Source organism: Pseudorasbora parva, chromosome 8 (assembly GCF_024679245.1).
Source record: "Pseudorasbora parva isolate DD20220531a chromosome 8, ASM2467924v1, whole genome shotgun sequence".
Taxonomy (NCBI): domain Eukaryota; kingdom Metazoa; phylum Chordata; class Actinopteri; order Cypriniformes; family Gobionidae; genus Pseudorasbora; species Pseudorasbora parva.
The window spans coordinates 6687401-6714126 of NC_090179.1; the positions used below are offsets into that span (position 1 = coordinate 6687401).

At 41.7% G+C, this 26726-nt stretch overlaps 1 protein-coding gene across 1 annotated transcript in view; it reads right to left on the reverse strand.

Annotated features, from left to right (window-relative positions):
- The window catches only part of porb (P450 (cytochrome) oxidoreductase b), a 96538-nt gene that overhangs the window by 43658 nt on the left and 26154 nt on the right, over nucleotides 1-26726 (reverse strand). Inside the window, exon 2 of the mRNA XM_067450009.1 lies at nucleotides 23776-23968. Coding sequence (XP_067306110.1) covers nucleotides 23776-23951 — 176 coding nt within the window. The 5' untranslated portion in view covers nucleotides 23952-23968. The remainder of the gene's footprint in view (nucleotides 1-23775; nucleotides 23969-26726) is intronic.

Here is a 26726-nt window from a genome sequence, read left to right on the forward strand (position 1 = left end):
TTGACAATACAAACAATTTATCACCAATTTTAGGCATTCACCAAGCAAAAATTTAACATCTCACCTTCGCTCCTGTAGTTTTAAAATATATATATTCTGACCTGATTCTTGATTCAACAAAGAGCTGTAAACATACTTAGGACTTTAACAATTCGTCCTTCTTGAGCAAGTCTGCAAGTCTTCCACATAGCTAACTTCGCTTGCCCAATTATAAAATTAGCAACAGTAGAGCGATCCTTATTTACTTTAGAGTACCTACAGCCATAAATAAAAAAGAACTTTATTAAAAACAAAACCTAACCCATTAATGATCCTTCTTAACAGAGCAAAAAGTGGTACCAACCTTGGACATTCAATAACACATGAAAGACCGTTTCCTGACTATTACAGGCATGACATAAGGGCAAAACATTCAAGTTGAATTTGACACAAAGACATTAGTGGCTAGCACACAATGTAATATTCTCCACTGTAGATCACCGAACGTTTTGGGAGAGGACTTTTATAAAAAAGTTTCCAAGAAGGAGAAATATCATCTGTAACTGCAAGTTTTTCTCTCCATTTTGTATCATCTCTGTCCCGAAGATCATTAAAATAAGCAGTTTTAACACAGACTTGGTACAAGTCCTTTTTCCCCGCAGTATGAAAAAAAAGCCCTTTTAATCTCTCAAAGTTTAACAATTTTCCAACTGCCCAGTTCCCCTGACAGACACTAGGGCACACCCCTACAATCGGAAAAGCAAGATGTGTAAGCTCTCCCTCTAGAGAACGCTCTACAACTGAAGAAGAGGAGGAGGAAGAGCAGCTTTCAAGCCTGAAAATCAGCTGTTCCACCATCCTCACAGACCTCAAATCACCTGAATAGCAATATCTTCTGCAGATCGCCACTCTTTTGACTCTAAATCAATCAAGTGTCCCACTTTAGTAAACCTTTCTTCAAGCATGACTTAACTAGGCTATTAGACTTGCAAATATTTCCTAAAAAAGGATTAAAAAACAGTGGTTCATCCAGCCCAAAATGATCATATCAGATCTGTTCAACCTAAACACTTCCCAAGATTTCAAAACCGATGCATAAAAAGGTGCACCAAATGTGGCATTTTCAATAAATGGTGACATCAAAAACAGTTGCTTATGAAGATCACTATCACAATATCACGCTATATTGTGAATTCTATATTGGCAGCCGTTTCTATAAGCAATGATATCAAACCGAGAGAGAGAGAGAGAGAGAGAGAGAGAGAGAGAGAGAGAGAGAGAGAGAGAGAGAGAGAGAGAGAGAGAGAGAGAGAGAGAGAGAGAGAGAGAGAGAGAGAGAGAGAGAGAGAGAGAGAGAGAGAGAGAGAGAGAGAGAGAGAGAGAGAGAGAGAGAGAGAGAGAGAGAGAGAGAGAGAGAGACTTTGACTTGAACAATCCTTTAATTACAACTTTCCTTAAAACTTACATAATTCCATAAAACCTACATAAAAATATGCATTACATAACAAAAAAAACAAACAAACAGGCCAAAAGACTACTCTTTTTTTCAAACAAAAAATTTATGATATATTAATTTGTAAAAAAACATCAATACTAATTTCACATAAACTGTTTTCCACTCCCCAAAGATAATTAAAGGTCTCGATGTCTTTAACCAATCGAAAATAGGCATATTCCACCTTTATCCTTGATTTTATTAGGCCTTTTAAAATTGACACTGCATCAGTTAAACCCGTATCATTTATTTTACTTTTGCGTGATAGACATACTGCCATTTTAGCCTGGCCAAACAAGAAGAGAGAGAGAGAGAGAGACTTTCTTTACATCCCCAAAGTTAAAATGGTAATTTCATAGAAGCTACACTTCTTGAAATTGAGATATTTTGAAATAATTTGTACTGACTCATTGTAAACTATAACTTTGTATAAATATGTGTTCTTTTTCCATAAACAACAACGTGACTGTGTGCAGTCTAGGCGAAACATTGCTCTTTTCTTCTTTGAAGGAGCATCTGTTCAACCCTTCTTTCTAAATATTTTTTCAATGGGACTCAAGCACTTTACAAAAAGTAAAAACATTTTAGTCATATAAAGTGATAGCCTATAAATCTAGACGCGCCCTAGCGGCAGCAAATCTAATCTCCCCGCGAGTGTCATCTAGCAACTCTCAATACCCTTCTGAGCTGTAATCGCCAAACTCTTGGCGGGCCAATCACATCGTGTATAGAGTCGGTGGGCGGGCCATAATGACGGCCGAGTTGCGTTTAAGTGCTTCTAGTAAACACAGAAACTGGCGAACGGCGGTCTTTCGAATCAGCTCTGACCGCGACTCTGGAAGACTTGGAGTTAAGCTTTCCTCTGAGAAAAGAGCGGCACTGAAGTCATTCTTAAAAAGGGAAGATGTGTTCGTAGTTTAGCTGACCGGATACGGCGAATGTTTAATCAGTCAGCGAGCTCTGCTTCACCTTCGTTGCTCTGGTTGGTGTAGCGCTATCCTATCGCGTGCAGAGGGAGTTTGAAAGACAACCGTCTATCCACCCCTCGGATGAGCCGTCAGTGGTTATAGGGGCGGCCATTGCTAACCAAGCCATCACGAAGAATAATGGGAGAAGCCCATAGTGAGCCAAAAGCAACGGGAGAAAATATTTAAACAACGTGATTCAGATTTCACTTTCCACAACTACTAGAAGACCTACAGCTGTCAGACAGGGGGCTCACGTCACATCTACGTCCTCAAGCTCAGTCTGAGCCGGCGCAGTTCACTCAGCCATCAGGAAGTGAGTGCTCCTATACTGACCTCACTTTCTGCCGTGTAAGTCAATGGGAACGCTCTGACTATTTATTTTACTGTCTATGGGTTTAACACAGTGGTTTAGAAACATGACATTTTTGGACATTAAAAATGTGTGTCTACCACCTTTACATAAAAAAATGTGTAAACAATTGGTCCAGTGGAATGCAAGTGTGAGCCATTAATAAATTAAATCACAATATTTAGCGTGATTTTAACTAGTCAAACCACAAAAGTTTAACTGATTTTAAAATCAAAAATTTTAAAAGCAGAAAATCCCGTTTTTAGTCTTGACTGATGGCTTAGATAAATTAGACGTGTATATTTATTGTATTATATTATTGCATCAAATATATAAGTTTGATTTTTGACAGTAGTACTGCAGTAACTTTGTCACGTTCTCTCAGCGTGGTACAGGCAGAAGCCAAGGAGAAGAAGATCAATTCAAACAAACTTTATTAACACGAGGAAAACCTAGAGCAAACACAGATAACATTAACGAGAACCAACAAGAGAAGACAAACACAGGCAGATATATACTGGGAGAAAACAAAGAGAACTAATTAGGCCACAGCTGAACACAATGACTAATCCAATCAGAAACCATTGGTAACAAAGAAATGAGCCAACTCAGGTAGGGCGAAAACAGAAAACCAAGTCCAAACACCATGAACTGTTACAAAATTGACTGAGTAGTAAAATTATATCCTTTATCCGACTGGTAATTTATTGTTTATTATTACACGGCTCTGTGAAATACTTGATTCTGATTGGTCAATCGCGCATTCCAGCGGTACGTTATTTCCAGATAACACCCGCTCATCCGGGTTAAAGCCCTGCATTTATGCCCGAGCCCGACGGGCCCCGACTTTTTTACGCCCCTAGGTCCGGGCTTCGGGCCAATTTTCACGTCATACCTAAAACCCGGGCCGGGCTTCGGGCCTTTTTTAGGCTTCTCCTTCTTTTTATATTTATTTTATTAATTAAAAGGAACAATGAGATGTTCTGCGCTGGTGAACACGAGACCATAATAGCTAACGCGACTCAAGATGGCTCGCACAGTGTTCAGAGCATAGGTTCAGAGTCCGCGCCAGCAGCAGCAGCGCGCGTTTCTTCAGCTGCTAGAGTTAAGGCCGGAGACACACTGCAAGCGTGGTGTGAGCGTGGCGTTTCTGTTGCGTGTCATCCGTGGGGCGTCTGCTGCTATTAATGAACAGGGCTATCAATGTAGTCCGATCACTAAACACTAACAACAATTCAGAAGGATGAAAGCATTTCAGACGAAACTGGACAAATGTAAATAGCCTACCTGGTTGTTTAAACCACTTGTATACATTTTACTCCTGGCAAACGGTTAAAAAATAAACGTGTGAGAGCGTGTTATGGGCTATATGTTGTAGTCAGATAGATATGATGGCGCTGCACGCATCGCCGCAAATGACTAATGCAAGCCAATGCAAATGGCCGTAAATGAAACTTAAAATAAGTCTTAGATGCTCAAAAACACAATCATCTTCAATAAAAATGAATGAGACTTATGATCTTACCAGTGCGCGCTTTCTTATGTGGTCTTTGAATTTGAAATGAGCTGCTGAATAAAATGCATTTTGCTTCGGTTGCTGTAAACTCTGTTAACACTAGAAGTCCCAGAGAGCAGCCATTTGGCTTTTCTACCTATAAAACCCGCAGGACAGCCGATGGGCTGGAAGGCTTTAGGCTAATATCCTTAATCACCTGTGAACAGTTGCTTTTGTTATGTAAACAATGTGGGGCCATGCTGAGCCACTTCCAGGAAACTTGAATCTTAGGGAGCCATCTTAGGGAGAAATCAACACACATGTTTTTTTTTCCTTTGTTGCTGAGATTTATTGATAAAAATAGTACAAAATAAAATAAAGAAACCAACCAAAGAAACAAATAAAGAAACCAACCATTTCATACAACATAATTTTACCATCCAGCTAGGTTCATCATTGATTACCCCTTCAAAGTCGGTCAGAAATCTTGGAGTAATCTTTGATGACCAGCTGTCCTTCAAAGACCACATCTCAGCCCAGTCATGCAGGTTTGCATTGCACAACATCAGGAAAATCAGACCGTTCCTTACGGAGCATGCAACACAGCTTCTTGTCCAAGCCCTGGTCATTTCTAGACTTGACTATTGCAACGCGCTTCTGGCTGGACTTCCATCTTGTGCAATCAAACCGCTGCAAATGATCCAGAACGCTGCAGCACGTCTTGTATTCAATGAGCCCAAAATGGCTCATGTCACACCTCTCTTCATCTCTCTGCATTTTCTACCACTCGCTGCCTGGGTCCAATTCAAAGCCCTGACTCTTGCTGGATCTTCCACAAGCTCAGCACCCGCATACTTTTACTCACTCCTACGAGTCTACACACCCACCAGAAGCCTTGAAGCCGATGGTACGGGCTGTCTCCTTGGTGACGCGGAGAGACAGATCAGCAGCCTTCCTAAGTTCTAAAATGTCCTCAGGAGAGGGACCTTCTCCCTCGTCTAGCTCTTTGAGAAGGTCGGCCTGGTACGCCTGCAAGTTAGACAACGTGTGCAGAGAGCTACCAGCCCGACCCGCCACCATATATGCCCTGCCCACCAACGCCGATGTGTCCCTGCATGGCTTGGTGGGCAGTAGAGCTTTTAGGGACGATGCCGATTCGGGTGACAGATAGCTTGCGAGAGGGGCGGGGCTCGCGTGGTTGGCCGGCCTCATCAAAGACCGCCAACCGAGACCTTAGTACCCTGAGCGTCAGCAGCTCGCAATGACTGCAGGCTAGAGGTCTTCACGGGGCACCCGAGACCCGTGGACCCGGGATCCGACCCGGGACCCGTACGGGTTCGGGTCTATTTTTTAAATGGTCAGCCGGGTCCGGGTCGGGTCCTAATCTATTACTTCGGTTCCCGGGTCTGTTAATGTTGTAGCCTATGTAATACGTCAATCGGACTCGGAGAACACCTGGCCGTGAGAGTCAGCGCGGCTTGTGTGTTTTGTGTAACTTACAAATTGCTAAATTAGGATCAGAAAAGTGTGAGCCGGGAAATGAGGTTTAGAAATACACAACAACAACAAAAACACAAGCGCTCTCTCTCGCGCGCTCTCTCTCTCTCTCTCTCTCTCTCTCTCTCTCTCTCTCTCTCTCTCTCTCTCTCTCTCTCTCTCTCTCTCTCTCTCTCTCTCTCTCTCTCTCTCTCTCTCTCTCTCTCTCTCTCTCTCTCTCTCTCTCTCTCTCTCTCTCTCTCTCTCTCGCGCGCGCGCGCTCTCTCAGCCTTTTAGAAAGCGGGCAGATTTAATGCATGCGCGCGGTAATAATGTACTCAAGAATATATTTCAAATCAGCAACAAGACCTCAGGTGAACTGTCACATAAATGTTTTCTGTGATGCTCAAATTGCGTAAAAAAAGGCTCATATTTCAGGTTGCTCCAGCTGACGCGCGAGTGCAGTCTCAAGCGCGTGTCATGTTTCTATGGCGACCCGAGCTTCCGCAGACCGCAGTGACTGTAATGACTTATGAATAATATGAATGAACCGTCTTGTTTAATCTTAAAGTTCTGCTAGTCAGACTCAGAGAGATTATGGCAAATAAATAATGGTAACACAAGCGGCCATGGCACTAAACGAGCAATAGTTATTAGTTCAAAAGGGCAAACAGTCAAAGTTATTATGCGAATTAACTCATAAATCCGTCACTGTGAAATAAAATTGACTTTTACAGCTGAAATGAGTGAATTAAGCATGCTTGGAACAATTAATGAGGAATATTGTAATACATCACAATCAAGGTACAAGGGAGACAAAGGCTATCGTTAGGTAGGCTGACTGAGACAAAGTTATTTTTCGCAGCTTTTTCATTAACTTGTTAACAGCAGTAACGTTATATTGTGTAATATGAGACAATCGGGTCCAGTCGCGTCTGTCTTCCCGGCGGGTTCGGTTCCAGCTATCAAATAATAGACGGGTACATGTCGGTTCCGGGTAATATATTTTTGGCATTTTTCGGATCTGCACGGGTCCGGGTCCAGTTTTTGAAATAATAGACGGGTCCGGGTCGGGTCTGTGTTGAACATTGCGGGTCTCTTCGGGTTCGGGTGCGAATTTTTGGACCCGTGAAGACCTCTACTGCAGGCGGCTCCCTCGAGAGCCACCTGAGCATGCTGAACGCCCAGGCACTGAACACATAGAGAGTGCGTGTCCACTCCCGAGATGTAGCGGGGACACGGATGCACGCACCTCTTAAACTCAGTGTTCGACATATTTATTTTATATATATGTTTCTAGGTCTCTTTTCTTTTCTTTTTGATATATGGGACAGACAACAATAAATAGACAGACAGTGCTTCAAACACACACACAGAGCGTTATTGCTGTAGAGCGATAACTGACGCTACAATGCGCCGGGCTCCCCTTTATAGCTTCCGGGTATGCCGTCACATCTACGTCATGACGTAGGACCAATAAAGATTGGACTAGTTTCATTCATACTTCAGACGCGTTCATGCTTAGGGAGTATCCCCAATTTCTTCGTTTCGACGCAGTGCGAAGTTCCCTCGATATAGGGAACACCTAATAAATAAGATATTGTTATTTTCATAGCACTTTTACACACAATGAAACACTTGGCGGTGTTGATTCTAAAATTTAGAAACACAAACATAGAACCACAAAAGACCTGCAACATACCTGAGTGGTGAATTCATTGCGATCTGTGTGTCTACCGGATAGAGGGGTTTCCCGGGAAATCTTGTTGACTGTGCCGAGGATGGTGGTTTTCCGGCTAATAAGTTTATGTGCAAGTGAATTGCCCGTGGTAACATTTCTACCCATGTCCATGTGAGACATGGTCAATCAAGTTCTCTGCTTTTAGCAGCCCTCCCTCCCCCACACATACAAACAAGCCACTAGCAACCATTCACACACACACCCCCAACCCCCCTGCAGATTGCTCAGGTAATGACCATATTTACACATGAATTGATGCTAATGATAGCCAAAAGACTAGCCAGTTAGCATCCACTTGGCTAAAGGAGGGCTACAAATCTCTGGGACTTCTAGTGTTAAATGAGCATATACCACGGGAATTGAAGATCGGATTTATATTCATTTTGCGTAGGTGTAAGGTAGGCTATAAGACAACCTGCATGTTCTTTTTTTATTTTATTTGTTTTTAGATTGTTTAGCTCCGTTTGCGAGAGCCGCGAGCAGAATCAGCCTGCCTCAGCTCGTCAAAATGCCCTTTACTGTGGTGGTAATAGTTGGCGAAATTAACTAACATTGTGATGCTTGAAGTGTTTTATATTTATGGATTTTATTATAGGCAAGACAAGTCAAGAGTTGATTTGAGAGACTAAATAGATTTAATATGCGGTTAACTCACTGTCGGCCGCTGGTCGCTTGGTCATCACTTAAAAAAAATTTTTACAAACAAAAAAATGCTCTAAACATTTTTCTAAATTAACTTAATAAAGAAACGAAACGAAAAATAACAACTTTGACATTAAAAACAAAATAGAACTATTTTAATGGCTGAAAAAAAAAAAAGGGCTCCAGTCGGACTCAGGCCGAGAATTTTGATAAGCTGTCGGACACGGGCCGGGCTAGGGCCTCAGCGTCTCGGGCCAGGGCCGGACTAGGGCCTCAGCGTCTCGGGCCAGGGCCGGACTAGGGCCTCAGCGTCTCGGGCCAGGGCCGGACTAGGGCCTCAGAGTCTCGGGCCAGGGCCGGGCTAGGGCCTCAGCGTCTCGGGCCAGGGCCGGACTAGGGCCTCAGCGTCTCGGGCCAGGGCCGGACTAGGGCCTCAGCGTCTCGGGCCAGGGCCGGGCTAGGGCCTCAGCGTCTCGGGCCAGGGCCGGGCTAGGGCCTCAGCGTCTCGGGCCAGGGCCGGGCTAGGGCCTCAGCGTCTCGGGCCAGGGCCGGGCTAGGGCCTCAGCGTCTCGGGCCAGGGCCGGGCTAGGGCCTCAGCGTCTCGGGCCAGGGCCGGGCTAGGGCCTCAGCGTCTCGGGCCAGGGCCGGGCTAGGGCCTCAGCGTCTCGGGCCAGGGCCGGGCTAGGGCCTCAGCGTCTCGGGCCAGGGCCGGGCTAGGGCCTCAGCGTCTCGGGCCAGGGCCGGGCTAGGGCCTCAGCGTCTCGGGCCAGGGCCGGGCTAGGGCCTCAGCGTCTCGGGCCAGGGCCGGGCTAGGGCCTCAGCGCCTCGGGCCAGGGCCGGGCTAGGGCCTCAGCGTCTCGGGCCAGGGCCGGGCTAGGGCCTCAGCGTCTCGGGCCAGGGCCGGACTAGGGCCTCAGCGTCTCGGGCCAGGGCCGGGCTAGGGCCTCAGCGTCTCGGGCCAGGGCCGGGCTAGGGCCTAGATTTGAGGCCCGTGCAGGGTAATCCGGGTACTACGAATTATCTTGACCGGTACTACTTCTGTGCTTAACGCTGGCGCCATCCTGTGGCTTAAACAGCCGTGGGTTACAATGGAAGACTTCAAGGCAGGTTTCCTTTATAACGTTTTTAATTACACGAACGCATCGATTCGAATCAGAAGGCTCTATTAACCCATCGGAGTCGTGTGGAGCACGTTATTTGACGGACAGCTGCATTTTTTATGGACTTCAAACACAACTACAACTACAGCTGGGATTAACGTCAGCCTGGACTTTTTAAATATAACTCTGATTGTATTTGTCTGAAAGAAGAATGTCATACACCTATGATGACTTGAGGGTGAGTAAATCATAGGCTTGGTTTCATTTTTGGGTGAACTAACCCTTTCAGCATTCATTTTCAACATTTAGCAAGGGCATATGGCAAACCTTCAGCAATAGATAAAGGCTTAAAGCAGGTTGGAACTGTTTTTCTTCGCGGAAGCTTTGCGTAAGAGCTAATAAAATATTTAATCTTAAGACAATATTTTGTGTCTAATAATTATTTATTTGAGACTAGTAGCCGTGTAATAAGCGGGATAATGTAAACCCCTTCAGAGTGATCAGGACCCCGACGCGAAGCGGAGCATCACTCTGAAGGGGTTTATTCTGCGATAAAAACCGGCTGGGTGGACATTATCCCTTACGTATAAATGACACTATCCATTTAATTGAAAATGACAATTTAGCACTTTAAAGAATTTAATTATACATTCACGAACAGTAAAATATATTTCCATAATTTTTTTGTCAGTTCTAGTTTAAGTATTTGTAGTGACACAACTGCTGAAATCTGATGAAAACAGTGCTTATTATCAATCACACTTGGGGCCAGATTTACTAACAGCCAGCGAACCCTCTTTTGGCATTAATCTTCTGTCAGGATTTATTAAAGACTTTATTAAATCTTTTTATTAAAGATTTATTATAGTGATAAATTAGCGCTGAAAATGCATTGACAGGGTTATTTTACGGCTGACTTTACTGCACATGCATTTATAGGAGTTTCCCTTTCAGACGCAAAATCTACAGCAGGAGAGTATTTTAATGATTCCCGCAAGGTGATTTACTAAGGTTTGCGCTAGTCGGTTTACTGGTATTTCGCGCTGAAAAGTTTTTTTTTTTTTTTTTTGCTTGAAATGCTGTGATAGTTATTGTTAGAAGAGGAACCGCAGAAAACAGAGAGCACATGATAGAAGGGACAGAATGATCTCCACTCGAGTTCATTTATTTGTAATGTTGAATTATCTGATCACATTATTTTTAATTTGCTGCACCAGCACCTGATTTGCGACCCTACATTAATTTGCGCTGCTCTTGGTAGATTGTCATTATGGAAATGAGCTGCAGCATCTGTTCTTTCATTTGCTCATTGTCAGAAGATCATCAGCAGAAATGTCCACCCTCATCAGCTCTTGTATGGGATTATGGTCTAATTTGCCCTGTTTAGTATATCTGGCCCATGACCTCTCGGTCACATACACACAACTTTTAGCAACATGAATTAGTTCAGAATTTTGGAATCAATCTAATCGAAGTGGGAGGCGATAAAAAAAAAAAAAAGATTGAAATCGAAAAGGTCTTCCTTTATCAGCTGACTGCATGACTTCTGTTTTATAGAAATAAAAAAGCTCTTCTGTGCATTTTCAAACAAATGGCCACTTATCCTTTACAGACACAGACGCAAATACAATTTCTCCTTTTGCCAATAATTAAAAGATAAAATCTGTCAGCTTTTGTTATGTAACATTAGGGGCTGGACTGATGAGTGCTGATATCTGGAAGACAATAACAAACCATTATCAGCTTGATTTATAAGGTCATTCATTATACGTATATGGGGTGTGCTATCGGGACAAAAGGCACACACTCATTTAGATTCATTATGTCAATAAAGTTGCAGGTAATGATTCAGCAGATTTTATCCAAATTTAAGCTACTTAAGCTTTACTTAAAGGTGCCCTAGAATGAAAAATTTAATTAACTTTGCCATGGCGAAATAATAAGAGTTCAGTACATGGACATCACATACTGTGAGTCTCAAACATCATTGCCTCCTCCTTCTTATGTAAATCTCGTGAATCCAAAACTCCACAGAAAAAAAAGTGCTTCTCAACATAAACCCAACCGTGACGCCAGCATATTCACGCCCCCAACATTTGCATCTGTCCAAACATGTTCATTGTCAGACGGAAATGACGGAGGACACACTTCATGCTCGCATGGACACACGTCATGTTCAGGCTGTGCAGGAGACCTGAGGACTTTTCTACTCTTCCCACAGATAACCAATGTCAACAGTCATGGTTGATGTTTATAATCCGACACCACAACAATTTAATTCAAGATCATTCATTTGTTCGGCCCATTTCAAGCAAGCTTCGCTCAGCGTCTTAAACTGAAGAAAGGGGCAATTACAACTATATTTCCTGCAAGCAGTAAGGAGCGATTTATCCACTTATTGACTGTTTAAACAGTTTCTGATTAAATTGAAAGTTTCTTAGAGAGACCGCATTGTCTAGATAACTCAAGATGCTCGTACAGTAACAATAGGAAACACCAAGTACCACACCAAACTAAATAGTGTGTCTAATGACAAAGGCTAATATTATTTTGTATTACAAAATACAACCGTAGATACTTTGCTTACAGATAATTCACTCGATCCTTCTAGCAAACGTCATCTTTTCCACCATAAGTTAAAACGATAGTCATTTGACAAGGCTACTCATTTTGTAAAAATATAAGTTATATATTTATATTTTTGAGAACTGAAGTATGGGGTTTTCCTATGATGTTTTTGCCTATTTGTATTTCAGATTAGGCTACATCACAGTCACTGCGTAACGTTAGCCTACATTGTGACTAACGTTATATAAACATGCAATATCGTTGACAAAAAAAGACAAGTCTAAAATGTAGACTGAATGACACTTTAAGCAGAACATCTCAAATGGAGATTGCTGAAATGCAGCTTACTTGTTCATTGGTGTTTTCAGATCATCCGCGCGCGAGAGCGAGCTCATGTGCATATGGTTGCCAGATTGGACATGTTTAGGTAAAACGCTGGATAGCATACAGGGATTTTTTCACAGAAAAGCTCTGTTTGGGGGATTTAACTAACTGAAATCTGGCAACCGCACGAACGCGAGCTCTTTTTCGCGTGCGGATGATCTGAAAACACCAATTAACAAGTAAGCGGCATTTTATCAATCTCCATTTGAGATATTTTTCTTGAAGTGTCATTCAGTCGGTCTGTGTTCTGTCAGGACGGTCAGGACTCACGAGCCGCTTCACTGAACTGCTGTGAGCGGCTGAAATAAGCCAATCAGAGCAGAGCTCAACATTAATATTCATGACTCTTCCAAATAAGGCAAAAACAGAGCATTACATCCTAGGGACAATTTATAGGGTTGTAAATGGACCTGATAAACTGTATCTGGACAATTTTTGCCCTTAAATAAGCCACACACCCTCTATGTAGATATCAGAGAACAATTTAACATATTGATTCAAATCATTCTAGGGCACCTATAATGCAAAAACACTACACAACTTTTTAAGCCTGAACATATTTTAAGACACTGGGCATTGCCACACTTGCCAACTTTGTAAATGGTTACATACACGACTAAACCACTAAGGATCACACACTATACCAGACTTTCAAGTCGTTCCAAACACAACTAACACATGCCTTTCTGCTAGAAGACGCATGACAAATCAAAGCAATATGTGGTCTCAGAAATAGCATTTTGCCATATCCTGTATCAAAGGCAATCCAATAGCACAGGATTGTTGTGAATGCATCCATGTATAATTTGTTGCGTTCCTTAATTATATTGTGACAATTACAGTGGTGGTCAAAACTGTTGGCACCCCTGGTAAATATGATTATAGATGGCTGTGAAAAAAATAAAACTGCATTGTTTATTCTTTTGATATTTTATTAAAACATTTTTTTTTAAAAATCTAACGAAAAAGAATTGAAAGTGGGGGTAAATCACATAAATCATTATAAAATAAATATGCTTCTCCAAAACATGTTGGACACAACAATTACCCCTAGAATGTTTTATGAGTAAAATATCTCTGAAGTATATTCCCACTAATATTTACATTTTTAGCACAACAGGGTGAAAAGGTAATGATTTCTAGTATAAATGAGGAAACATAAAGGCCAAATTCCCTTAATCATTCGTCACAATGAGTAAAGCCAAAGAATATAGTTCTGATGCTCAGCAAAAGATTGTTGAGCTTCACAAAATAGAAAGTGGCTGTAGAAAAATAGCTAAAGCATTGAAAATCCCCCTTTACATCGTCAGGACAATAATTAAGAAGTTCCAATCCACTAAAGATGTCATGAATCTGCCTGAAAGAGGACGTGTGTGCTTATCATCCTAATGCACGGCGAGGAGAAACATTTGAGTGCACAAAGACTCTCAAAGGATCTTGATGGAGAATCGCAGAGATTAGTTGAGTCTTGGGGTGAGAAAGCCTTAACAAAACAAACAACAACAAAAAAATTCAAACAACCCCTTCATCCCCACTTGTTGTTTGGGAGGGATTCAAGAAAAAAAAAATCATCCTCACTTATCCAGAAACAAACTCCAGCATATTCAGTTGTCAGACACGACTGGAAATTCAAAAGGGAACTGGTTCTGTGGTCACATGAAACTATAAAAAGGGCTTTTTGGCAGCAAATCTACACAAATTGGGCACAAAGTGAAGCTTCTGCCATGGCCATCCCAGTTTCCTGACCTGAACCCTATAGAGAATGGGTGGCTGAACTGAAGAGAAGAAGCACCAGCATAGATCTGGGAATCTGAAGGATATGGAGAGATTCTGTATGGAGGAATGGTCTCTGATCTCTTGTCAGGTGTTCCCATCAGGCATTTTAGGAAAAGACGCAGCCGTGTTCAATGAGACAACAATATTGAGATATCGCCCATTAAACCAGACATTAAGTCTCTGAAAATCTCAGAGGAGGATTAAACAACTCCACAAACAGCAGTACCAGCTTCACACATTACCAACCAGACTGACTTTATTACTGTCATTCGTACACAGTTTTTTAACAGAGGTTTAGCAGTTGATGTTTTTATTGAAAATGTCACCAATCAGTATTTTCTTTAGTTGGGCAGTTTTCAAGTCCTGTGTGCCCTTCCTGTGCCAGCTTCTCTTGTACCAATCTTTCAGTGCAATGTTGCTAAGTCAACTGAGTTTAGATGTGTTAAAAACTAAAAAACATGCAAAGCTGGATGAAACAGTCACACCTGTGCACCAAATACTTTATCTGCCACTCTGTTCACAGTGCTGTGTCAGAGGAATTGAATTCAGAGGAATCGCTAGCAAGCAGCTGGGGCGATTGAAGATAGGGATGGGACGATACACTTAAACTCACGATACGATGCACCTCGATATGCCAGGGTTACGATACGATACGTCACGTCACGATACGATATCAAAAAATAAAAAAAATAAGAAAATATTACTGTATAACAACAACTTATTGGACTTGACGGAGGTAGACTTGTTTCATGGTCAGCTGTCCCTTCGGTAGGCTCGTTTTCTCCGGGGCCGTCTTCACATTTTTATGGTGACATTGAAGGTGGTGGTTCATATTTGATGTGTTAGATGTGGGGCTGTCAATCGATTAAAATATTGAATCGCTATTAACTGTATGATTGTCAGAATTAGACAAGATTATACATCACATAAAACTAACTATGAGCAATTTTCTTTTTTTATAATAGTGTTTGCATTGCTTTCATGCAATTACTTTACCCTAAATACTTTAGTCTAAATATCTAAAAATTCTTAAATCAATATGCATTTACTAGATAAATAAAATGACATGATATTTTTTCTTGTTTTGTTGAAAATAAAATCAAAATGGAGTTTTTGCTTAAAACAGGCAAAATGATCTGCCAATGAATGGGGTGAGAAAAATAATCTTGTTTCTGATTGAAATCTTGTTTCCTGTTTCCGTCCCAAACAGAAATACTCTCTTGACTTGATGTTTGAAGAGAGAGTGTGTGCGTGTGTTTGTGCGTGCGTGTGGTTTGCGCTTATTTCCACCAATCGGACGGGCCAAGTATTAAAAAAAATAAAGTCAATCACAGATGGATGAGAGATTAATCATTGGTTTGTTTGATAAATACGTTTTGAGACGGAGTCCCATCAGACAATTATTCCGGCCGCTTTTAAAGGTCCCGTTCTTCGCGTGTTTTCGAAGCTTTGATTTTGTTTACAGTGTGCAATATAACATGAGTTCATGTTTTGCGTGTAAAAAAACCCAGTATTTTTCACACAATTTACTTATCTGTACAGCGCTGTTTCCTCTGTCCTAAAAGCGGCCTGATGATTTCCTTGTTCTATGAAGTCCCTCCTTCAGAAACACGTAACGAGTTCTGATTGGGCCAGCGCTTCCCGTGTTGTGATTGGACAGCAGCTTAGCGCACTTTGCCCGGAAAGGTCCCGCCTCTTACCATAACGGGGAGATGCAAGCGCTGAATGTGGGAGAGCAACAACACCACGCCCCCTATTTTGCGTGTTCTTGTGGGCGGAGGGTTAGTCAACAAACGGTTCTAGTTGCGTCATCACAGCAGGAAGTGCAGGGGTGTAGTCCAAACCGTCCGCTCGCTGTAGGCTTTGAAAGGGAACTTCTGTTAAATAAAATATCTTGCTTGGCATTGAACTTTGAGCTTTATAATTTTACAGGTATTATTTATGCTCTAACAGCAACATTACACACTAACTAAAGTTTGAAAGATGGGATCGCGAAGAACAGGACCTTTAAAGCAGTCCCTCCCTCATGTGAAGTGACAGGAGCTGAAGCTCATTAAATATGCAAATCTTCTCCAATCCTAGCCGTGGGCGTTTACTTTCAAGTCTCCAGTGCGTCACGCCCCTCAAAACCCAGCGTTCAGGAGAGAGCCTCAAAACCACAAATAGCCTGTTACTTATGAGTTATGATGTTTTTTAATGTAAAAACCATGCAAACATCATAAGTTGAACTTAGACAACAGTATAAAAAAATCCAGTTCACGACACCTTTAAATCTGCAGTGTAAGGATGCTTTCCTGTCACATATCACACATAGACACTTATCCCCACAATAAGCAGAGCAAAATCAGGGTAATTGGCAAAAATCTAGACAATCTAGTGTCAATATAGCTCTGTCAATCGGTTGATTCTTAAGCTGTGTGTACAGCGACAAAGCAAAAATTGTTTAATGCATTTACATGACCACGTTTGTCGCCTTAAGCATAATCGGTTTAAAAACGTGCATGCAAAAGCACTCATGGACTAGACAAAGTGACAAGAACAGCGAACATGGACTCATAGACTTTGTGTACCCGCACAAGTGAGGACTTGCTGTTTGGGACAGGGCTACAGACAGCATTTTGTCCATTTGTGACAAGTGGGAATGCTTTGGAGAAATACAAATGTTTGAATTAAAAATGTTCAAGCTTAGCTACTGAATCATTATATGAATTATTAGGCTATTATTTACTAAACCATTTTTGTTGTTGTTTTTTTTAATTCAAGTAACATTTTCCTTTCCCAGCCCTATTCCTGTCTGTCTCTTAAGCCAGGTGATGTATGGGAGAGAGATGTCCTTCACAAAACATGTCCTTCAACCATGAGGAAGTCCTACAGTTTGTTTTCTCTCTTTAAAAGCTCAGGAGTGACTATAATGTCTGGCATTGAGGAAGACCTTTGCCAATGACATTAGTCAAGGCTAAGCAAGCAATAAACATTCTCTGCAAATCCTGCGTCAGCAGTGTGAAGTACGGCCTAAGAAAACACTGAATGGTTTTAAAAGAGGACAGTCGAGGTTTAGCAGGAAGATTACAATGATAAACCAGCCAATTTAATTTCTCAAAATACTCCTTTTATCCGAGTTATACCTCAAATGCTAATAATTTTTATTACAAATTACAAATTCTACATATGCTTCTAATAAGCTCCTTAAAAATAAAATAAAATAAAATTTCGATTTTGAGGTAAAATATGACCCAACAATTTCTGGACAGTTTGATTCTCACAGATCATACAATGACCTGTATAAAATAATAAATAATAATAAAAAAAGATATCCAAGATTTTTAACAAGGGAAGATTTTTTTAATTTTACATTATACTGTAATAAGAAATTATAATGTTGATGGTGATGATCAGTGTTGTATTTGCTTGGGATCTTGGATCTTGAATATTATTCATATTCAAATTTCTGATCTAACCAGGTCAGAAGTGTGATAAAAGAAAACATTTGTTAAAACAATGACAAGCCAGAATATAAAATAAGATAATTGGCTGATTTTAAGTTAGTCAAAATATCCACAACTTTCCCGAACTCTGACCTTTGCCATGATCGCTATGGCAACATAGAACAAGCCGGTAACGAACTCTTGGTTGACGTTAGTCTGTACTGTTCTCAGCTGAACTCTTGGTTGACGTTAGTCTGTACTGTTCTCAGCTGAACTCTTGGTTGACGTTAGTCTGTACTGTAATCAGCTGAACTCTTGGTTGACGTTAGTCTGTACTGTTCTCAGCTGAACTCTTGGTTGACGTTAGTCTGTACTGTTCTCAGCTGAACTCTTGGTTGACGTTAGTCTGTACTGTAATCAGCTGAACGCTTGGTTGACGTTAGTCTGTACTGTTCTCAGCTGAACTCTTGGTTGACGTTAGTCTGTACTGTTCTCAGCTGAACTCTTGGTTGACGTTAGTCTGTACTGTTCTCAGCTGAACTCTTGGTTGACGTTAGTCTGTACTGTTCTCAGCTGAACTCTTGGTTGACGTTAGTCTGTACTGTTCTCAGCTGAACTCTTTGTTGACGTTAGTCTGTATTGTTCTCAGCTGAACTCTTGGTTGACGTTAGTCTGTACTGTTCTCAGCTGAACTCTTGGTTGACGTTAGTCTGTACAGTAATCAGCTGAACTCTTGGCTGACGTTAGTCTGTACTGTTCTCAGCTGAACGCTTGGTTGACGTTAGTCTGTACTGTAATCAGCTGAACTCTTGGCTGACGTTAGTCTGTACTGTTCTCAGCTGAACTCTTTGTTGACGTTAGTCTGTATTGTTCTCAGCTGAACTCTTGGTTGACGTTAGTCTGTACTGTTCTCAGCTGAACTCTTGGTTGACGTTAGTCTGTACAGTAATCAGCTGAACTCTTGGCTGACGTTAGTCTGTACTGTTCTCAGCTGAACGCTTGGTTGACGTTAGTCTGTACTGTAATCAGCTGAACTCTTGGCTGACGTTAGTCTGTACTGTTCTCAGCGGAACTCTTGGCTGACGTTAGTCTGTACTGTTCTCAGCTGAACGCTTGGTTGACGTTAGTCTGTACTGTAATCAGCTGAACTCTTGGTTGACGTTAGTCTGTACTGTCCTCAGCTGAACTCTTGGTTGACGTTAGTCTGTACTGTTCTCAGCTGAACTCTTGGTTGACGTTAGTCTGTACTGTTCTCAGCGGAACTCTTGGTTGACGTTAGTCTGTACTGTTCTCAGCGGAACTCTTGGTTGACGTTAGTCTGTACTGTTCTCAGCGGAACTCTTGGTTGACGTTAGTCTGTACTGTTCTCAGCTGAACTCCTGGTTGACGTTAGTCTGTACTGTTCTCAGCTGAACTCTTGGTTGACGTTAGTCTGTACTGTTCTCAGCTGAACTCTTGGTTGACGTTAGTCTGTACTGTTCTCAGCTGAACTCTTGGTTGACGTTAGTCTGTACTGTTCTCAGCTGAACTCTTGGTTGACGTTAGTCTGTACTGTTCTCAGCTGAACTCTTGGTTGACGTTAGTCTGTACTGTTCTCAGCTGAACTCTTGGTTGACGTTAGTCTGTACTGTTCTCAGCTGAACTCTTGGTTGACGTTAGTCTGTACTGTAATCAGCTGAACTCTTGGTTGACGTTAGTCTGTACTGTTCTCAGCTGAACTCCTGGTTGACGTTAGTCTGTACTGTTCTCAGCTGAACTCTTTGTTGACGTTAGTCTGTATTGTTCTCAGCTGAACTCTTGGTTGACGTTAGTCTGTACTGTTCTCAGCTGAACTCTTGGTTGACGTTAGTCTGTACTGTTCTCAGCTGAACTCTTGGTTGACGTTAGTCTGTACTGTTCTCAGCTGAACTCTTGGTTGACGTTAGTCTGTACTGTAATCAGCGGAACTCTTGGTTGACGTTAGTCTGTACTGTTCTCAGCTGAACGCTTGGTTGACGTTAGTCTGTACTGTTCTCAGCTGAACTCTTGGTTGACGTTAGTCTGTACTGTTCTCAGCTGAACTCTTGGTTGACGTTAGTCTGTACTGTTCTCAGCGGAACTCTTGGTTGACGTTAGTCTGTACTGTTCTCAGCTGAACGCTTGGTTGACGTTAGTCTGTACTGTTCTCAGCTGAACTCTTGGTTGACGTTAGTCTGTACTGTTCTTAGCGGAACTCTTGGTTGACGTTAGTCTGTACTGTTCTCAGCTGAACTCTTGGTTGACGTTAGTCAGTACTGTTCTCAGCTGAACGCTTGGTTGACGTTAGTCTGTACTGTTCTCAGCTGAACTCTTGGTTGACGTTAGTCTGTACTGTTCTTAGCGGAACTCTTGGTTGACGTTAGTCTGTACTGTTCTCAGCTGAACTCCTGGTTGACGTTAGTCTGTACTGTTCTCAGCTGAACTCTTGGTTGACGTTAGTCTGTACTGTAATCAGCTGAACTCTTGGTTGACGTTAGTCTGTACTGTAATCAGCTGAACTCTTGGTTGACGTTAGTCTGTACTGTTCTCAGCTGAACTCTTGGTAGACGTTAGTCTGTACTGTTCTCAGCTAAACTCTTGGTTGACGTTAGTCTGTACTGTTCTCAGCTGAACTCTTGGTTGACGTTAGTCTGTACTGTTCTCAGCTGAACTCTTTGTTGACGTTAGTCTGTATTGTTCTCAGCTGAACTCTTGGTTGACGTTAGTCTGTACTGTTCTCAGCTGAACTCTTGGTTGACGTTAGTCTGTACTGTTCTCAGCTGAACTCTTGGTTGACGTTAGTCTGTACTGTTCTCAGCTGAACTCTTGGTTGACGTTAGTCTGTACTGTTCTCAGCTGAACGCTTGGTTGACGTTAGTCTGTACTGTTCTCAGCTGAACTCTTTGTTGACGTTAGTCTGTACTGTTCTCAGCTGAACGATTGGTTGACGTTAGTCTGTACTGTTCTCAGCTGAACTCTTGGTTGACGTTAGTCTGTACTGTTCTCAGCTGAATGCTTGGTTGACGTTAGTCTGTACTGTTCTCAGCTGAACTCTTGGTTGACGTTAGTTTGTACTGTTCTCAGCTGAACTCTTGGTTGACGTTAGTTTGTACTGTTCTCAGCTGAACTCTTGGTTGACGTTAGTCTGTACTGTTCTCAGCTGAACTCTTGGTTGACGTTAGTCTGTACTGTTCTCAGCTGAACGCTTGGTTGACGTTAGTCTGTACTGTTCTCAGCTGAACGCTTGGTTGACGTTAGTCTGTACTGTTCTCAGCTGAACTCTTGGTTGACGTTAGTCTGTACTGTTCTCAGCTGAACTCTTGGTTGACGTTAGTCTGTACTGTTCTCAGCTGAACTCTTGGTTGACGTTAGTCTGTACAGTAATCAGCTGAACTCTTGGCTGACGTTAGTCTGTACTGTTCTCAGCTGAACGCTTGGTTGACGTTAGTCTGTACTGTAATCAGCTGAACTCTTGGCTGACGTTAGTCTGTACTGTAATCAGCTGAACTCTTGGTTGACGTTAGTCTGTACTGTTCTCAGCTGAACTCTTGGTAGACGTTAGTCTGTACTGTTCTCAGCTAAACTCTTGGTTGACGTTAGTCTGTACTGTTCTCAGCTGAACTCTTGGTTGACGTTAGTCTGTACTGTTCTCAGCTGAACTCTTTGTTGACGTTAGTCTGTATTGTTCTCAGCTGAACTCTTGGTTGACGTTAGTCTGTACTGTTCTCAGCTGAACTCTTGGTTGACGTTAGTCTGTACTGTTCTCAGCTGAACTCTTGGTTGACGTTAGTCTGTACTGTTCTCAGCTGAACTCTTGGTTGACGTTAGTCTGTACTGTTCTCAGCTGAACGCTTGGTTGACGTTAGTCTGTACTGTTCTCAGCTGAACTCTTGGTTGACGTTAGTCTGTACTGTTCTCAGCTGAACTCTTGGTTGACGTTAGTCTGTACTGTTCTCAGCTGAACGCTTGGTTGACGTTAGTCTGTACTGTTCTCAGCTGAACTCTTGGTTGACGTTAGTCTGTACTGTTCTCAGCTGAACTCTTGGTTGACGTTAGTCTGTACTGTTCTCAGCTGAACGCTTGGTTGACGTTAGTCTGTACTGTAATCAGCTGAACTCTTGGTTGACGTTAGTCTGTAATGTTTTCAGCTTGGTTGTATTATCAGGATTCAGGAGTAGACTTTTACAACAACGCTTCAGGCAAAATGATCACATGTCCCAGATGGTCGCATGGATCTGACTATCTTACAAGAAATTACTAATATCTGTAGCGCTAAGCGATTCACCTGAGTTATGCGGTGCAGACATTTTGCCACTGTGTGGTAGGCTTGGCTGTTCCTATGAACATGCGAGAGTTACCTTTTGTCCATACGCCTGTAAATCGATTTTATTTTATGTTATAACAAATGTTTATTTGTTTTCTATTTATTTTATGATATTTTATTTACGATAGGGATGCACCGAATCCAAGATTCGGGTTCGGATTCGGTCGAATATTGGGCTTTTTGACTGGGTTCGTTTTCTGCCGAACCTTAGAATTTTTTTCCACCGAACCGAACCCGCTTGCACTACGCGATACTGGTCGAACATGATGCCGCGGTTGATTATGGCAACGTGTTTACTAGGTGGACCGTTCGAATGCAGTAGGCTGTGAGAGAGTGAAAATGGAACTCGTGAACAGAAAATGTATTGTTTGGCAGTACTTTCAGTCACAAGAAGGCAATTCAAGTCCAGCTATATGTTCAATTTGCAATGCCGATTTGTCTCATGGTGGCATGAACCCTAAACAATAGCCGCTGGATGTCCGGTTCGTGAACGAATCGTTCTTTGTAACCAGATCTTTTTAGTGATCTGGTCGAACCAGTTCACCAAATCGGACTGAATCGTTCTAAACGGTTCGCGTCTCAAATCAGCGCTGATCCCACAAGTTACTATAGTTACTCACTTTCTGACATGAGTGACAGTCCCTCAGACTAGAAATAAACTAATATCTTGAAGTATATGTTGTAACTCCAACAGTTCACTGAACTGAGACATGTTTTGCTGAGAGAACCGGTGAGCTGAGATACTGCATGCGTGATAGCGCCGTCTTGAACCGAACTGTTTCTCTCGGAGTGGGACGGCTGCTGTTTCTCTCGGAAAACTGATGCTGATAACATATGAGCACGGGTGAACCAAGGATTTGTGTAAGTTTATGTTATGTCAATGTAAGTTAATTCAATCTGTGTAAAACATCAGTATTTGCACGACAGCGGCTGTATTGAGTGCTTTTGCAAAACATGAATTAAAATGATGATGATGACGATGACGATAATAATTATTACTATACTAAGTTTTGATTACAAATACTTTATATGAATGTGTTTGAATGTATTTTCATCCGCCGGGATGATATAAATGACGTCATTACGTAAAGACGTAAAAGAAGCGGTGATCCGTTTTTTTTAACTGGTTCATTGAAACGAACTGTCCGAAAGAACCGTTTTGCGGAAAGAACCGAACTTCCCATCCGAGAGAATATAATAAAATTAATTAAAATAAAAATACACTGCTGTGGACGTTGTTTATGTCATTAATGTGTTTACTGTGATAATGGACTAAGGATGGGAGTTGGATTCGGTTTCGGATTCGGCAGAATCTTAACCAGTGGTTTTGGTTTTCGGTTTCGGATTCGGCAGAATCTTAACCAGTGGATTCGGTATTCGGTTTTGGATTCGGCAGAATCTTAACCAGTGGATTCGGTATTCGGTTTCGGATTCGGCAGAATCTTAACCAGTGGTTTTGGTTTTCGGTTTTGGATTCGGCAGAATCTTAACCAGTGGATTCGGTATTCGGTTTTGGATTCGGCAGAATCTTAACCAGTGGATTCGGTTTTTGGCCAAACCTCAAAAATCTGGATTCGGTGCATCCCTAATTTACGATTTATATGCGTCCAGTGTGAGCACTGCATAACCGTTATGCGTGCTAAACCGGAACCGAGATACCGTCAACAGGAAGTTTCGAGTGTCCTGGCGACGCTCAATAAGACTTGCAGGAAAGTTGTGGATACTATTATGAGCGCTATTTCCGCATAATGATGCACAGACATCAATACTTAACATACAAAACACAACAATTATGAAAATAAGTTCAGCAGCACAGATAAAACCAACAAGGATCAAGAAACTCCACAGCGTAATCTATTCATGCCGCACTGCATGCTGGGTATCTTCATAGTACACATGCACTGTAGAAATACAGTCTGATAGTCCAGTGCAGTCAGACACAAGAGAAGTCCAACCGAGGCATTACTGTGAAAGTCATGCAGTTATTAACCTGGAATATACTGTCATTTCACACAAATTTTTTTTAGCAGTGCACATAAACATGTCAGGTACTTACGGCGTCTCTAGTTTTTTAAACTCTGGGATGGGTTCAGGCTTTTTGCGGAATATCAGCCAGTAGATGAGCAGGCCAGCGATGAGAGTGAAGAGGAAGAGGTCCAGGTTACTGAAGAAGGGCTCGTCCTCATCCATCAGCTCCGAATGAGTGGAGGGATCGGGCTGCGCGTCTGCCATTATTCACCAGAGCACAGCTGCAGCAAGAGAAAAGATACCATTACATTTTACAGCCAAATGATTCGTTTACAGGGATGCAAATGTTGTGATTTTAAAAAAAGGACATTTTGGCCAACGCATTAACATCTGTACTTCTCATCCATGTGAAGTGTTATCTGCACATTTAGTAACCTTGCATGAGCAGTTTTATCTAAGGCAAAAAAAAAATAGCAAAAGGTAGCTGGAGTGAAGTGCGGAGGATCGGGGTGAAGTGTGGAAATTTGGTGGAGGATCGGTGATGATCTGGGGGTGCTTTCGCAAGGCTGGAATCGGGCAGATTTGTCTTTGTGAAGGACGCACGAATCAAACCACGTACAAGCCTGGAAGAAAACTTGCTTCTTTCGGCTCTGACAATGTTCCCCAACTCTTGAGGACTGTTTTTTTCCAGCAGGGCAATGCTCCATGCCACACAGCCAGCCCAATCATGGTGTGGATGGAGGACCACCAGATCAAGACCCTGCCCAATCTCCAGACCTGAACCCCATTGAAAACCTCTGGAATGTGATCAAGAGGAAGATGGATGGTCACAAGCCATCAAACAAATCCGAGCTGTGTGAATTTTTGCACCAGGAGTGGCATAAAGTCACCCAACATCAATGTGAGAGACTGGTGGAGAGAATGCCAAGACGCATGAAAGCTGGGATTCAAAAAGCAGGTTTCTGAACTCTTCCTAAGTTAAAACATTAGTATTTTGTTGTTTAAAATGAGTTTGAACAATTTTTCTTCTCATTATTCGAGGTCTGAAAACACTGCATCTTTTTTGTTATTTTGACCAGTTGTTGCTTTCGGCGAATAAATGCTAAAAATTACAATATTTTTAGTTGGAATTTGGGAAAATGTTGTCTGTAGTTTATAGAATAAAATAAAAATGTAAATGTTACCCAAACACATACCTACTGTATAAATAGTAAAACCAGAGAAACTGATAATTTTGCAGTGGTCTCCTAATTTTTTCCAGAGCTGTAGTATGTTTTATTGATAAGGTTTTTAATGAATTTGGTCCTCCAATATAATGGTCTTAGGGCCAGATTTACTAAACAAACTAGTGGGAAAAGGAGGGAAAAGTTCTGTGTGTTTGCTCTAAAGAGCAAAGACACAGCCGGATCATTTCCATAATGACCAACACAATCTACATTGACAAGCGCAAAACTTCCGAAGTGAATCGATATAAGGTTTTATTTAAGAAAAATATAAATTTTTAAAGTGAAGTTAAATTACCCCATGATTTACTCACCCTCTGATCAACACAATCAGAGTTATATTAATAAATATCCTGATGTTTCCAAGCTTTATAATGGCAGAGACGGGGTCCATTGAGTTTTAAGCTGATGAAAGTGCATCACTCCATCATATAACTGCTCCACACGGCTCCGGGGGTTAATAAAGGCCTTCTGAAGCGAAGCCATGTGTTTGTGTAAGAAAAATATCCATATTTAACTAGGGTTGGCTATCATTAGTTTATTTTACGATACTGGAGCCAAATCGATACTTCTGAAATGGCACCGGTGCCTAAATGGTGCCTGAACCAGTACTTTTATTTTTAATTTTTTAAAAGAGCCACAAAATGACAATGGATGACATTAAAGAATGGCTTTTTATTAAAACACAGATCTTTAAACTGAACAATTTATAAAAGTTCAAAGTATATTTAAATATATAAATATAAATACATACAAAACAAAACATTTAAATAACAAATTCACAATTAAACCTAATCCACCTAACCCAAATACAATTAGTATACAATTAGGTCTGCCACAAACAAACAAGCAAATCTTTTGCAGAAATATGACCATATTCTCTGTCCAAATATTTTAAAACCTATTGCCTTATTTAGAAGGTGACAGGTCATGCTTTTCACGGGACACTACCAGCCACAATAGTGCTGTGTGACAGATGTAACGTTTTTTAATATCGTTTCATGGGGTGAAATTCCTATTGATGCGTTCAGTTATGGTTACCTTTGTCACACGTTTAAAGGACAACTCCGGTGAGAAATGCCCCTAGGGGTAATTAACAGATAGTTACCGAGTAGATCGCTCTCTGGGATGCGCTTTCATGAAAATCGAATGTAAAGAGTTTTATCTCTAGAAACAGATTAGCTTGTAACGCGAGTGTATGGGGCACAGAATAAGTCAAATTAAATGGCTAGTTAATACCACTAACAAGGCCCAAAATAGCCCCACACTAACACGGCAGCATGATGAGGGTCCCTACATGCAAACCGAAGCATTGAGAACTGTGTAAGTGTACAATCAGTTTAATAAGAAGATGCTTTACAAACACAGTACATTACGTGTTTACAGACGGCAGCCATCTTGGAAAACAGTCTTGACCAGTCGAGCCACGAACGCTGTGTAAATTACCCCAAGGTTCATTTTTCACCGGAAATGTCTTTTAATTTTATTGTGACAGAATAAGGGGCTTTAATGTGATATCGTGGAATGTTAATAGTCTAAACTCTCCCATAAAAAGATCCAAATGCCTCGACTATCTGCATTGCAAACGAGCTGACACTGCCCTAATACAAGAATTGCATCTCAAGGTTTCTGACGTTAACCTCTTAATTGCTAGATCCCTCGTCTCGGTTCATGCCGATCAGGCTTTGCAGGCATTAAACGAGCTCACTGTTGATAACGACTTATGCGATATCTGGAGAAGGAAGTATGAGAACTGTAGAGACTATACTTTTACTCAGCACAGGAAGATGTAGAGAAGGACTTAAAAAAAAAAACG